The sequence below is a fragment of the Sturnira hondurensis genome, unplaced genomic scaffold (genome assembly GCF_014824575.4).
Source record: "Sturnira hondurensis isolate 20B ecotype Veracruz unplaced genomic scaffold, ASM1482457v3 Scaffold0008640, whole genome shotgun sequence".
NCBI classification, from domain to species: Eukaryota; Metazoa; Chordata; class Mammalia; order Chiroptera; family Phyllostomidae; genus Sturnira; species Sturnira hondurensis.
Genome location: NW_028081271.1, coordinates 19,629,924 through 19,645,377, shown reverse-complemented (window position 1 = coordinate 19,645,377; position 15,454 = coordinate 19,629,924). Strand labels below are relative to the sequence as shown.

Genomic DNA, 15,454 nt, shown 5'->3' with positions numbered 1-15,454 from the left:
TATTCAAAGATTCTTATATTATTACCAGTTAGCAATTTCAGTTCCATTCTGTCGTCTGGTTCAGAGCTATTTCTCAAATCTGTCCCAGTGTAGGGTAGCACCAAATAAAGAGCATTCACAGAAAAAAAGTTAGTGGTACCCCTTTAAAAACAAACCTCTTTCCTCTTCTCAAAATGATCTCTGTGAAACTGCTGTCGTGGTTTGTATCACAAAGTCCTAGATCACGGTTAACTGACCAGGAGCCAGACAGAGGGATCTGCCCTGGCCTGAGAGCTCCTAGGTCAGCAGTGGCCTATGGCTGTGTTGTGAACTTAGCTCGGGGTGGGGGGGCGGGCGGGGGGAGGTGACAAAGAGAAGTGTGTGCCACAAGTGGGTTGGAGCAGATTTTATGTTTCCCTCCAAGTAGGAGAGCTGTGTTAGTAGATCAAAAACTGTTTTTAATAAACTGTTAAGTTGGTAATCACTTTATATCATGGCAGGGAAAAAATTTAAATGGTTTATATTACCTCAGCAAAGTTCAACAAATTATGGCCCCTTTAAAATTGATATTGTATCGATAGAGAAAACCTTCATTATCTGGCAGAGAGAGCCAGAATCTATTTTAAAACATTTCAAGGTCTGAGTAGAGAGAAGGAGAAATACAGTTCTTCTTTTAAGTGCTGCCTGATACGTGGAAGGCGGGTCAGGCTCTGCTGTGTTTTGTAAATAATTCTTATTTCTAACAGTTAAGTGATACATTACTTTGTTCTCTGGATTGTCATCTTAGTGCTTCTAAGTATTAAGGAAGGTAGCTTTGTTTTTCCTAGGGAGTTTTCTGTATGATGTCCAATGTAGTTCACACCTTCAGATTAATTTGGAGTTTTCTTGTGGGTGTGTAGGTGTCTACACAGGGACAGGGCATTGAGTCCCTTAAACTCCTTTTAATATCTACAGAAAGATTTTTCAGTCAGATCTTTCTTTTTCTTCATACTTTCTTTATGCCTCCCAACTTTAAGCACAGCTACATTATAGGGGTTGGTTTATTTTTCCTCCTCATGGAATCATGGGTAGTTTCATTGCAGCTCATCTCTTTCTGTTTGTTTCGTATAGGGCTGATAGTTCAGGATCATTCAGACCCCATGTTCAGTTCATATGCCTATAAGTCCCACTACCTACTGAATGAATCAAATCGTGCAGAGTTGATGAAATTACCTATGATTCCTTCTTCGTCAGCTTCCAAAAAGAAATGTGAGAAAGGTAAAAATCAAAATAGTTTATCTCTTGCTTTTATTTTTGCATTTCCTTTTTTTTTCTAAATGAAGGGGGGAATGTATGCCTGTCAAGCACCATCTGTTGCTTCCAATCAATTCTGCCTTGGTGATTGTGACTATCTTCATACGGCTGCAAAACTACTAAAAAGGGCTTAAAATAATTCCATTACAAATTTTTACTCACTCTTCTCCTTGAACAAATTTTCACACATTTTGTATATCTACAGGTTCTTAAAGTTGAAAGACTAGGATTTTGCTTAATATAGAAGAATATTCTAAGGGCTTTCTCATTTGCCTGATGCAGAAGTACCTTTCATGTTATAATACAATAAATACAATGTAATTTGTTACTAACTTTCAACTAAATAGGAAGATTATTAAATAGAGGGAAACCAAGATACTGTTACTTAAATATGTACTCTTAGAATACATTCTATCATTTTGTCTCTTAACTGTTTTTGTTAAGATGCTATGAAAACTAGTTGCCCTTCTCCTAGGACGCACTAGTGGGCAGCTGGGGAGGATGCCCCAAATAGTGGATATTGAAGGGCAGCCCAGGTGAGCTGGACAACTGCTTATGGATGATTTATCCACGGAGAGTCAGGAGCCAAATGTATATTTATGTTCTCCCATGGTCTGTGGAAGACAGTCTTATCTTGTGTTTAGTTTTACATAGAATATATGTAATAAAAATTAAAAGTGATTTGACAATAATGTATTATTTGAGGAGTTACTGTCTCACCAGGTAAAATAAATAACCTAGAAGGTGAAAGCCTTTTTCTGTACACAATCCCATTAGGATCTTGGAGCCAGTTTCAGATTTTTTAAAGAAAAGTTAATTCATACCTGATGATATACTGGATTGGAAGCGAGCATTTCGTTTTGTTTTGTTTTCCTTCGTGTTGCCTGCTCAATGTATCTTTGCTCTATCAGAATTCTTAAGCGGCAACCTATAACTTAAAAGAAAGTATAACCGAGAAGCTGATTACAATCTGTAAAAGTAGGTTGGAGAGGTATTAATTAAGCTCTTTGTTTGATTTCCATTGAAGTTACAGGATGTCACCTTACTGCTGACACCTACTTCCAAAACAAAGAGCATCGGTCTGCCTCGATAACGCAATAAAGTTCGACTACTCGAAGCATTTTTGGAAATGCCTTATTTTCCTGCTGTTGCCTTTAGATTAATTCGATTGTTGCTTACTTTGTTTTCAGAACTCAGTATTGACTTTGACATAAACTGAAATTATTTTGAGCCCTGTGTGTGCTTAGGTTGAGCCGTTCCTCCTGTCTGCACCCTGGAGCAGTTTCCTTGCATAGCACCAAGGTGGATTGTTCACGTACTCATTTTTCTACTTCCCTTGTGTATTATTTTTTGTCAAAAATCGTGATGATTTTCACTGATGACTCTCAGTCTGTATTTCCTCTGAAATAAGACTTAACACTCGAGATTATAATGTTAAAAATGGCCAGTCTGACTCTGCCACATCAGCTCTGATAGTCACATGTCCTCTAAAAGCTATTTGCACAGGCTGTTCTCCCTATTGTGCATTTCTTTCTGTTGGAAAAAATAGACGATCTCCTTTTGGTTCAAACTGACAGAAGAATTCCTTAGCTAGTCTAAGAGCATCAGACAGCTAGTCTGTGGGTTGGAGAACTGGAGCCATTAGTCCCTATTGAGATTTGCAGACAAAGGGAAAAATCCCAATGATTGAAGTAAAAGCTTTTAAGCAGAGGAAATATAGTAATTTAACTCATCACTGATTACATATGGGTTTTCTTTTTGTTTTTATGTTAATCAGTTAGAAGTTTGAAAGTCTGAAGTAATACAAGATTTTCTGGAAAATTGATAGCAAACCCTCGAAAGGTTGGAGCGTGTGATGTGATAAAATTGTATAGAGGACTCCTAACCTTTAGCTTATGAGCCTTGAAATCTTAGTGAACTTGTGGGTTATAGACCTGATTTTCCAATGGGAAGATGAATTTTTTTTGCAGTAGCTGTCTTTGTCATGTTTCGTCTTCAGTGGTTAACATCCTCCTTTGTAACTTGTTGAACTACCTGTTACAAATACCTGTTCCTCCCCCCACCAAGTCTTTTTCATTTCTTTGCGTTTAGTAATATTTTGTTTTGTTTGCCACACCGGTTTTGGTCTTAATCCAGAGATCATTTTGTGTATTTAAAAGGAGAGGATTTTGCTAGGGAAATTGGAGGGATCTCCTTGCATATGGTACTTCATTCTACACTGCTATAATTCACTTAATTGGATGCTATAAAGCAGTGGTTTTCAATATAAAGTTAGAAAAGGCTTAATGTAAACACAATTTTTGAACTATGTCTAGTATTTCAGAAAATCTAACAGAATCACACATTTATGCAAACTAAAGCTGCATGAGTTTCTTCATATTTGGCTATGATTTGAACAATTCGGTGTGATACTGCTAGTTTTGTTACGGGATTCAGAAGCTTAGATCGGTAGTTAGATATTTCTTTGGTTAATAAAAACAGGAAAAATGCTACTTTTAAAATGCATGGGTTTGGGTTTGTTTTGGGTGGATAAAATATTTGAAAACATACAGGCCCGTGAGGAAAGGGAAGGGGACCTCGGAGATGACAAAGTTGCAAACCACTGCTCTATAGCCTGTTTGGTGTTTATCTTCCCTGAGAAGGTGACGGCCCACGTCCTCACCAGCTTGAGCAAGTGCAACCCCTTTGCTTTTTTGTATTCTTTTGCGGGAAGAAACAGTACTGATCAACCTATTGCCTGTTGTCATTCTTGCTAATTGTATTATAAAGGGATATAGTCGACTGTGGCACTGGATTAAAATACAAAGATGACCGTTGCTTTCTTTCTTAGCTCTCAAGGAGAAAAGAAAGTAAGCTGCTACATTATTTCTTTGAAAATCTGCTCTCAAATCTGCTCTGTCTAAAGATTTTATGCAACTATTTTGTCAAGTATTAAGAGTTTTAGCTTCCTACAAAACTGATATCTCAACAGCCACATTTTACAGGGGGAGGAGTATAGTAATGTTTCTTTTACTATTCAAAACCTGACTTTCCGCCTACTGAACGCTCGGAAAGGGAAGACGCTAATAAGTCTGTTTATTTGCTTTCTATTTTAATCCATCGCCATAGATATGATTCCATCCCTTTGTCCCCCAATTTGAATCAAATTTAATGTACTTAAAAGATAACTTTCTCCTTTCTTCTTTCTTTTTCTCTTCCCTCTTTTCTCAGTTATTAAGACTGTCTATTTGTTTCAAGGTGGGAGATTGCTCTGCTGTGAGTCATGCCCGGCCTCCTTCCACCCGGAATGCCTGAGCATAGACATGCCGGAAGGCTGCTGGAGTTGCAACGACTGTAGAGCCGGCAAGAAGCTCCATTACAAGCAGATTGTTTGGGTCAAATTGGGGAATTACAGGCAAGTTTTCCCAAGGACAAAGAGGACGTATTCAATCATTGTGCAGACCGAGGTTCATAGTCTATGTACAGACAGGCCAGGGAAAGGGAGAACAGCAGACCTACTGAGAGAGAGGGAGCGAGCACGTGGGAGAGAGATCACACACATGTTGTGGTTGACTTTTGCTTTTAAGTTCTGAAAGTTATTTTATACCAATGAACTATGTACTCTAGGTTTTGGAATAAAAAGTCTTATGTGGTTAAAAGGGAAGATGTTTTCTTTTTGTCCTAATTAGATTTATGTTGACTTGTGATTTCTAATAAAACCAAGAGCTTTTTCCTAGCCAAAATGATTCTCTTTGCCCTAAATCCGGTCCATTTTAGGTCAGGCTAGAAGCTCTAAATTATGTGCAAAGAGAGTTTTTTAGTATTTAAAGAGAGAGTTTCATTAAGAGCCTTTGTTTTTGTTTGTTTTTAGAGAGGGGAAGGGAGGGTAAAAGAGGGAGAGAAACATCAGTTGCCTCCCCACCCCCAACTGTGGACCTGGCCCACAACCCAGGCATGTGCTCTGACTGGGAATTGAACCAGCAACCTTTTGGTTCATAGGCCAGTGCTCAATCCACTGAGCCACACCAGCCAGGATTAAGAGCCTTTAGTTTTTATGGGAATGAGTAAGAAGCATGTGTGGTCACTATTATTTGAATAAAACTCTCTCCTTTTAGGAAGACTGTTTTTTGAAAAAATTTATTTTAATTGTTCAAGTACAGTTTTCTGTCGTTTACTCCCATCCCAGTCCACCCCCAGGAAGCCTGTTTTTTATCAAGCCCTCGTGAGCAGGAATAGTGATATATTTTAAAAACTGTACATTCAGCATTTTGAGGCATATGTTTATCATTTTACTAAGAAAATAAATACTGCTCAAGAGTACACAATGGAATTCTACTTTTCAATTAGAATTCTAAGTAAAATATATTTCTATAGAATTTCAAGCATACTGTAATTTATGTGTATTTTTGCAAGGGCTCTGTTAGTTTCTCTGTTTTAAATATGCTGCTCACTTTCCTGTTTAAAGGCTGTTTTTCTCATACTCGGGTTTCTCTTCAGACTGTATAAATCTTTTGCCTTTTAAAAACTGTTTTTCATTTTTTAATATATTTTATTGATTATGCTATTACAGTTGTCCCAGTATTTCCCCCTTTTCCCCCTCTGCCCGGTACCTCCATTCCCTCCAGCATTGCTCCCCTCCTTAGTGCATGTCCATGGGTCTTCCACATAAGTTCTTTGGCTTCTCCATTTCCTATACTGTTCTTAACATCCCCCTTTCTAGTCTCTAACTACCAAATATGGTTTTTAATCTCTGCACCCTTTCCCCCATTCTCCTCTCTCCCCCTGCCTGCTGATACCCCTCCGTGCGATCACTGTATCTGTGAATCTGTTCCTGTTCTAGTTGTTTGCTTAGTTTGTTTTTTAGATTCAGTTGTTAGTAGTTATGAATTTATTGCCATTTTAATGTTCATAATTATTATCTTTTTCCTGCATCATTCCCTTTAACATTCATATAATAATAGCTTGGTGACGATGAACTCCTTTAGTTTTACTTTGTCTGGGAAGCACTCTATCTGTCCTTCAATTCTAAATGATAGCTTTGCTGGATAGAGCAATCTTTCCTATAGGTCCCTACTTTTCATCACTTTAAATACTTCTTGCCAGTCCCTTCGTGCCTGCAAAGTTTCTTTTAAAAAAATCAGCTGACAGTCTTATGGGAACTCCTTTGTAGGTAACTATCTGCTTTCCACTTACAGTATTTAAGATTCTTTCTTTATCTTTAACCTTTGGCATTTTAATTACAGTGTGTGTCTTGCTATGATCCTCTGGGTCACTCTTGGTAGAGAGTCTCTGTGCTTCCTGAACGTCCATGTTTATTTCCTTCACCAAATTAGGGAAGTGGTTTTTTTTTTCATTATTTTTTCAAATAAATTTTCAATCCCTTGCTCTTCCTTTTCTCCTTCTGGCACCCCTATGATTTTATTGCTACATTTGAAGACGTCCCAGAGGCTCCTCAGCATAACCTTGTGTTTTGTTTTGTTTTGTTTTTGGGGGGGGGGTGTCATTATTTTTTCTTCATGCTGTTCTGATTGAATGTTTTTTTCTTCCTTAAGTTCCAAATTCTCAATTTGATTCTCAGCTTCATCCCCTCCCCTGTTGGTTCTCTGTAGATTTTCCTTTATTTTACTTAATGTAACCTTCATTTCTGCCTCGGTCTTTTTTATGCTATTGAAGTACCCAGTGAGTTATTTAAGCATCCTGATCACCAGCATTTTGAACTCTGCATCTGATAGGTTGCTTATCTCCATTTCATTTCGTCCTTTTCCTGGAGTTTTGTTCCTTTCTTTCATTTGGCCCATATTCTATGTCCCCTCATTTTGACAGCCTTCCCGTGTTTGTTTCTGTGTATGACATAGAGCTACTTTGACTCCATGTCTTAGTGGCATGGCCCAGCTGGGTGAATGTGGCTTCTTTAAATTCTTCATTGTCGGACTTCTATAGAGCTAGATTTTCTGACATTTCTGGGTGATATTTGTTTTGTAGCCTAGTTGTAATTTTGCTACAGTTGTACAAGAAGGTAAGGTATGTTTACCTATGCCTCCATCTTGACCAGAAGTCAAAACTTTGTTTTTTAGTTGACATAAGTGGCCTTGAGATTGAGAAGGCCCCCCCACCCAATTTTTTTTCAACCTATGACAGGAACTCTCCAAATTCTAAAAAAAAAAAAAGGCAATTTAAATATGTAAACAATTTTATACTGTGGCAAACCATATTACAATGTTTTAAAAAGCAAATGTCAGCCCTGAATGTCATGGCTCAGTGGATTGAGTCCTGGCCTGCAAACTGAAAGGTTGACATTTTGATTCCCAGTCAGAGCACATGCCTGGGCTGTGGGCCGGGTCCGCACCTGGAGGCCTGCAGCAGGCAGCTGATCGATTACCCCTTGCACATTGATTTTTTTTCTTTCCCCTTCTTCCTCCCTCCCTCCCCCTCTCTCTAAAACTAAATAAATAAATCGTAAAAAAGGGAAATATCTCAAATAGTGTATGAAACCTTTATCTCTTCAAGTAGATTTCAGCGTATTTTCCTTTTATTTAATTTGCGAGTGCTTTTTGAAAAATAGTTGGCATAACATTATTTTCAGGTGTGCAACATAATGTTTCAATATTTTGAATATAGAATGATCACCACAGTAAGTCTAGTTAATATTCATCACCACACATAGTTAAAATTTGCTTTTCTTGTCATGAAAATTTTTAAGATCTACCCTCAGCAACTTCCAAATATATGGTACAGTATTATTAAGTATAGTCACTATGCTGTATATTACATATTTCCTTTTTCAAAAAGTTGTGAATGTGACAATATCTTTGCCTTAAATACTTAAATTTTAATCACATGGCATTTTATATATGTATTTTTTAAAATTTTATTTACTTTTATGGAGAGGGTCAGGGAGGGAGAAAGAGAGGGAGAGAAACACCCCCCAACTGAGCACCTGACCCGCAGTAGAGGAATGAGGCCTCACTGGGAAGCAAACCAGTGACTTTTCAGTGTGTGGGAAGATGCCCAGCTCACCAGGCCACATTTGTCAGAGCTCACGTGTCATTTTAAAAAAGCCCAGAGAAGTGCTCCAGTTCATAGCCCAGTGAAATTTTATATGCCAGTCATGTTCCTCTTGTATGTCCTATAAAAACCTACATCCATGAGCTAATTTTAATGTCTCCAGTCAGGCCCTGCTGGGCCACATGAAGCTGTTTCTTTTCAATAACTAGTCACTCCAATGGAGAGCTTCCCGGGATTTCGAGGGCCTGGAACGCCCCCTGGCAGACAGTGTGGCCCTTCCTGACAGTGTGGGTGTAGGACATGCTGCAGTGCCCTACAAGGATTTGGGAGTGACCATTTCCCAGCCCCCTGTGAGGGGAACCAAACACTGACCATGTGAAGTGGTGTTCTGTTGTGTTTGAGCAACTTGAGCGCAGGCTCTTACCCACGGTTTTCGTTAGTTCTTAGGTGGACAGCAGGGTGCCTTTTCAATGGAGCACATTCACGTTCTGCACCAGCTCTGAGAGTGTGACCACGTGGTCATTTATATTGTAAATGACATAATTATTCATTAAATAAATGGTTTTCTTAGGCACTTATAAAATAAGTGACTGAGAACTTAAGTTTGTGTGTATTTACCGTTCATGTCAGTGATTTTACATAGTACAAAAGTTCCCCTTTCAGCTCTAACTTGCCCTGATGTGGGGTTGTCACAGGTGCCTCACAGATGGTGTCGTGTGGTGATGACTGTGCTCTTTGGTCACCGTGGCACGAAGCAGTTACGCTTCATTCTGCCCCACAGTCCACCTTTGTTATGATCCAAGATGAGTTAGGTTCCAGAATACACACCGATACAAACCTAGTACATTTGACCAAAAAATACTTACCTTGACTGATCAGAGCCAGCACATGCTCATTTGAATGAGAGTGGTTTTTTCTTACTATACATCTGTTTATTCTCAGATGAGTCCCTTGACTACTAGAAATAAACTTTTACACCTTGAAGGACAATACTGGTTTTAAGAATGCTAAGTTGGGAAAGAAGCAAGAGTTTTCTAGGATAGAGATTTGGTTTGGAATGATATTGGTAAATTCTAATTCTTAAGGCAGGTAGTGGGTTCATTATTGTTTTATTGTTATGCTTTATAGCTTATGTTTTTATGATATATCTATATTTTATAAATATAAAATACTAATTTTTTAAAGAGAGAAAACTACATTGGGTATTTAGGGCCTAGTTTAGTTTATGTACACTATTTCATTAATTTATTAATCAGTATGTTTTAAATGATGTGTGGTTTGAGCAGGAATAAAGGTAAACAACGTAAAAAAAGGACTTCCAGCCAAGATGGAGGTGTAGGTAGACACACTGTGCCTCCTTGCACAGCCAAAAGAATGACAACAATTCAAAAACAAAAGACGACCAGAACTAAGAGAAAATCAAACTGTATGGAAGTTCGACAACCGAGGAGTTAAAGAAGAAACACTGATCCAGACCAATAGGAGGGGTGGAGACAGGCAGCCCTGCAGAGAGGACTTGCGGCCAGGTGGTATCTGGAGGACCAGGGTGGGCAAGGCTGCAGGAAGCATCTGATGAAGTGGGTGGTCCCACATTCGTGCACAGATAAACCAGGAGGGACAACTGGGGAGAGAGATGGCGCAACCCAGGGTTCCAGTTCGGGAAAATAAAGCCTCAAAACACCAACTGAAAACACCTGTGGGGGTTGAGGCAACAGGAAAAACTCCCAGCCTCACAGGAGAGTTTGTTGGAGAGACCCATAGGGTCCTAGAATGTACAGAAGCCCACCCACCCAGAAATCAGAACCAGAAGGACCCACTTTGCTTATGGGAAGCAGGGGAAGTGACTGAAAACCAGCGGAGAGCAGAGCAAGCGCCATTGTTCCCTCTTGAACCCCGTCCCCACATACAGCATCACAATGCAGCCACGTGGGTTGCCCCACCCTGATGAATACATAAGGCTTCACCCCTCACTACGTAATAGGCACACTGAGAAAAAAAAAAATGGCCCAAATGAAAGAAAAGATCAAAGCTCCAAAAAAATACAACTGAGCAACAGAGATAACCAACTGATCAGATGCATAGTTCAAAATGCCGGTAATCAGGACACTCATAGAATTGGTTGAATTTGGTCACAAATTAGATGAAAAAATGAAGGCTATGCTAAGTGAAATAAAGGAAAATGTGCAGGGAACCAATAGGGAGGGAAACTGGGACTCAGATCAACGGTGTGGACCAGAAGGAAGAAAGAAACATTCAACCACAACAGAGTGAAGAAACAAGAATTCAAAAAAATGAGGGGCTTAGGAGCCTCCAGGATATCTTTAAATATTCCAATATCCAAATTATAGGGGTACCAGAAGGAGAAGAGAAAGAGCAAGAAATTGAAAACTTACTTGAACAAATAATGAAGGAGAACTTCCCCAATCTGGCAAAGGAAATAGACTTCCAGGAAGTCCAGGATGCTCATAGAATCCCAAAGAAGTAGGACGCAAAGAGGAACACACCAAGGCACATCATAATTATATTACCCAAGATTAAAAATAGGGAGAGAGTCTTAGAAGCAGCAAGAGAAAAGGAGACAATTATTTACAAAGGAGTACCCCTCAGATTGTCAGCTGATTTCTCAGAAGAGACCTTACAGGCAAGAAGGGGCTGGAAAGAAGTATTTGAAGTCATGAAAGGCAAGGACCTACAGCCAAGATTATCCAGCAAGGCTTTCATTCAGAATAGAAGGGCAGATGAAGTGCTTCTCAGATAAGGGCAGGTTAAAGGAATTTATCATGACCAAGCCCTTATTATATGAAATGTCAAAGGGACTTATCTAAGAAAAAAAGATAAAAAATATGAACAGTAAAATGACAGCAAACTCAGTTACTAACCACACCTAAAACAAAAACAAAATGAAACAACTAGAACAGGGACAGAGCCACAGAAATGGAGGATTAGCAACAGGGGAGTGGGAGGAGGAGAAGGGAAGAGAAGGCACAGAGAATAAGTAGCATAGACAGTGGGTAGAAAATAGACAGGGGGAGGGTAAGAATAGTATAGAAAATGTAGAAGCCAAAGAACTTACATGTATGACCCATGGACGTGAACTAAACAGGGGGAATGTGGGTGAAAGGGGATGTGCAGGATGGAAGGGAATAAAGGGGGGGATGGGACAACTGTAATAGCATAATCAATAAAATATATTTTTTAAAAAGATAAGGTAAAAAAAAATAAACAAGGTATTTTGTGTCCATAGAATCTACAAAGTATAAAACTTCTTTTCCTTCCTGCCAGCCATGTAAAGAATAGTGTGATTTTCATTTTCTTAATCTAAAATTGTTTTTGTTGCCTTGGCCGGTGTGGCTTAGTGGATTGAGCACTGGCCTGTGAACGGAAAGGTCACTGGTTTGATTCCCAGGGCACATGCCTGGGTTGGGGGCCAGGTCCCCAGCTGGGGGAGGTATGAGAGGCAACCAATCCATGTATCTCTTGCACATTGATGTTTCTCTCCTCTCTTTCTCAGTGCCTCCCACTCTCTCTAAAAGTAAATAAATAAGATCTTTTAAAAATTAATAAAATTGTTTTTGTTCTTAGGTGGTGGCCAGCAGAAATCTGCAACCCCAGGTCTGTGCCACTGAACATCCAGGGCCTTAAGCACGACTTGGGGGACTTCCCTGTGTTCTTCTTTGGTTCTCACGACTACTATTGGGTACACCAGGGCAGAGTGTTCCCTTATGTCGAAGGAGACAAAAGCTTTGCTGATGGACAGACTAGTATCAATAAGACCTTCAAAAAAGGTAAGTTGGATGATGTTTACAGTGGCCCAAAACTAAGACTCCAGTGTTGAGCCCTGAAGACCTTCCAGCTTGCGTACGCCACAGTTCTGGTAGCAGAGAATTTCCACCAGGCTTCATGATCTGGCACCGTAAGGTTCTAATCCCATCAGACGCATATCAGAATCTAATCAATTAGAAAAATATATTTTGAGTAGAGTAGGCTCTGCCATGTATGTGAAAGGAGTTTTTTCAGCTTCTGCAGACAGATTTTTGTGAAACTAGTTTTCCTAGTCACGTGAAGCTCCTGAACCACAGGAGAGTGGTAGAATTTCCCATGAGAGCCTTACAACTGTTCTCACAACAACTCCCCAGGCAGTGTGGCCTTCTGGGTGAGGGCAAAATGAGTTTCAATCTTGAGCAAGGTACAGAGCTTCTCTTGGGGTCAGTGGGAAGCCTCTGGTCATCGGAGTGGGACGTCATCTCTGCGTCGGCCGTGCGCACAGAGCAGCATTCAGCCAGGAGTGAGTCATATCCTGTTTCAGTGTTACTCTACCCTGGTGGTGAGTGGTTATTTCCCAGACATGATTTTAGAAAGAAAACCTCTGGCCAGATTCAGTGCACTGGGAAGGCAGTGTAAAACAATCTCCTAATGGTTTTGTTTGTTTGCCATTTACATACTTCGTCTGGTCTTATTGGCAGCTCTGGAAGAAGCTGCAAAACGTTTCCAGGAACTGAAAGCACAAAGAGAAAGTAAAGAAGCACTCGAGATTGAAAAAAACTCAAGAAAACCTCCTCCTTACAAACACATCAAAGTGAGTCTTCACCCATGAAAACGTTGGTGTTTGATAGGCAGGATGAGACCTAGTGCGCTCTCAGGAGTTAGAAGGCCCTCTGTGACTTGTGAGAACTTGCTAATTATCACCCGGTCTTCTGTAAAACAAAGCTTTTGTTGGAAGCATCCAAGGGAGATGGGAGTTGGGAGCGGGAGCAGCAGCTGTGTGCTGTGAGGACTAGGCCTTTGGTGAGGGCCTCTGGCACCTAGGAACCACGTGTGTGAGGGAACGGCCTGTCCCTGCTCCGCCAGCTTATCCTGCAACCAAATGCAAACAAATTAGTTGCCCCTTTTGTCCAGTCAGCAGACACTTGTTTTCAATTGTGAAATTTCCATCAATGAATAGGAGGAGAAATATCCGAGACAGATAAGAGGGAATTCACATCAGTTTTTGGTATATTTGTCCACAGAGGGGAAGCAGTTATTCTTAGCTTATTCATGGGGGAAATTACAGTGAAGAAAAAGAGCCTTTCTCAGAGTCGCAGTGCAAGGCAGCGGCAGAGCCAAGAGCAGCATGGATGTTTCTGGTGTTCCTGTTTAAAATCTTCCCTCTCGTTTGTGGTTTTGTTTTCTAGGCCAACAAAGTAATTGGGAAGGTGCAGATCCAGGTTGCGGACCTGTCAGAGATCCCCCGCTGCAACTGCAAGCCAGCTGACGAGAACCCCTGCGGCTTGGACTCGGAGTGCCTGAACCGCATGCTGCAGTACGAATGCCACCCGCAGGTGTGCCCAGCCGGGGACCGCTGCCAGAACCAGTGCTTTACAAAGAGGCTGTACCCTGATGCGGAAATCATCAAAACAGAGCGGAGAGGCTGGGGCCTCAGGACCAAAAGGAGCATTAAGAAGGTAGCATGGGAGGGACCCTGAGGAGTGGAATAGACCAGCACCTTTGCCTCTTACAGATGCTTCAGCAGCGACAAAATACCTTGAAGCTTCCCAAGTTAAGAGTAGGGCACTACTGAAGCAAAGAAGATGCTGTAGGAAGTGGTAGTAATGAAATACACATAAGTAATAAGACATAAACTTTGTCTTATGGGTAGTCCTATAAAGGGAAAGGAACACTGGTCATTTTCTATTGGAAGTATTTTTTACTTGTTAAGCAAAATATATTTAAAAGACTAGTAAAATAGGGTTCCAGCCAAGATGGAGGTATAGGTAGAAACCCTTTGCATCCTCGCACAACCAAAGAGGATGACAGCCAATCTACAAATCAGTAAACAACCAGAAGTGCCAGAAAATCAAATCGCATGGAACTCCAGCCACCAAGAAATTAAAGGAAAAAATCAACCAGAACAACTAGAGCAGAAGGCTGCAGACCAAGTGGGCTGGCCTGTGGAGAAACACCAGGGTGAGGTGGTGGACCAGGTGGGCAGGGCTGCCTTAAGGGGAAACTGAGACTCAGATTTGATACAGCAGTTGCTACAGTGGGAGAAACCCCCAGTCTCACAGGAGTCCGAGGGAAGGTGCACTACAGCCAGGCAGGCGAGCTGCATTGTTCCCTCTCGGGCCCCTCCCCCACAGGCAGAACTGGCACAGCAAGGAGGGTTGCCCTGCCCCGTTGAATACCTAAGGCCCCACCCCCTTAGAACCTATCAGCTGCACCAAGACAAAGAAATACGGCCCAAATGAAAGAACAGAGCAAAGCCTCAGAAAGAGAGCTGAGTGATGAGGTGATAGCCAGCCTGTCTGATGGAGAATTTAAAGCCCTGTTAATCAAAAGGCTCCATGATGTGATTGAGCTTGGTTGAAAAATGAAAAAACAAATGAAAGATACCCAAAATGAAATAAAGCAAAATATTCGGGGAACCAATAGTGACAGAAAGGAAACCAGAACTCAAAAGCAACAATTTGGAACAAAAGGAAGAAATAAACATCCCGCCAGAACAGAATGAAGAAACAAGAATTCAAAGAAGTGAAGAGAGTCTTACAAACCTCTGGGACAACCTGAATGTTCTAATATCCAAATTATAGGGGTGCCAGAAGGAGAACAAGAGCAAGAAATTGAAAACTTATTTGAACAAATAATGAAGAAAATCTTCCCCACTCTGGTGAAGGAAATAGACTTTCGGGAAGTCCAGGAAACAGAGTCCCAAAGAAGTTGGACCCAAGAGGAACACACCAAGTCACATCACCATTAAGTTACCCAAGATTAAAGACAAAGAGAAAATCCTAAAGGAAACAAGGGGAAAGGAGAGAGTCACCTACAAAGGAGTTCCCATAATGCTGACAGCTGATTTCTCAAAAGAAACCTTGCAGGCAAGAAGGGGCTGAAAAGAAGTATTCCAAGTCATGAAAGGCAAGGACCTACATCCAAGATCACTCTATCCAGCAAAGCTATCACTTAGAATGGAAGGGCAGATAAAGTGCTTCCCAGATAAGGTCAAGTTAAGGGAGTTCATCATCACCAAGCTACTATTATATGAAATGTTGAAAGGACTTACCTAAGAAAAAGAAGATAAAAATATGAACAGTAAAATGACAACTATCAACAAATGAACCTAAAAGAAAAAAAAACTAAGCAAACAATGAGAACAGGAACAGAATCAGAGAAATGAACATCACATGGAGGGATTTCAGTGGGGAGTGGGAAGGGAGGAATAGGC

The 15,454-nt window shown here is 40.6% G+C and overlaps 1 protein-coding gene across 5 annotated transcripts in view; it reads left to right on the top strand.

Moving 5' to 3' along the window:
- The window catches only part of NSD3 (nuclear receptor binding SET domain protein 3), a 111,475-nt gene that overhangs the window by 84,201 nt on the left and 11,820 nt on the right, over nucleotides 1-15,454 (top strand). For 4 of the 5 annotated variants that reach the window (XM_037055381.1, XM_037055378.1, XM_037055376.1 and 1 more), the window contains 5 exons: nucleotides 1,090-1,236; nucleotides 4,510-4,666; nucleotides 11,839-12,041; nucleotides 12,720-12,832; nucleotides 13,428-13,697. In XM_037055381.1, the coding sequence (XP_036911276.1) occupies nucleotides 1,090-1,236; nucleotides 4,510-4,666; nucleotides 11,839-12,041; nucleotides 12,720-12,832; nucleotides 13,428-13,697 (890 nt within the window). The remainder of the gene's footprint in view (nucleotides 1-1,089; nucleotides 1,237-4,509; nucleotides 4,667-11,838; nucleotides 12,042-12,719; nucleotides 12,833-13,427; nucleotides 13,698-15,454) is intronic. The other variant, XM_037055379.1, reaches the window with a different exon arrangement.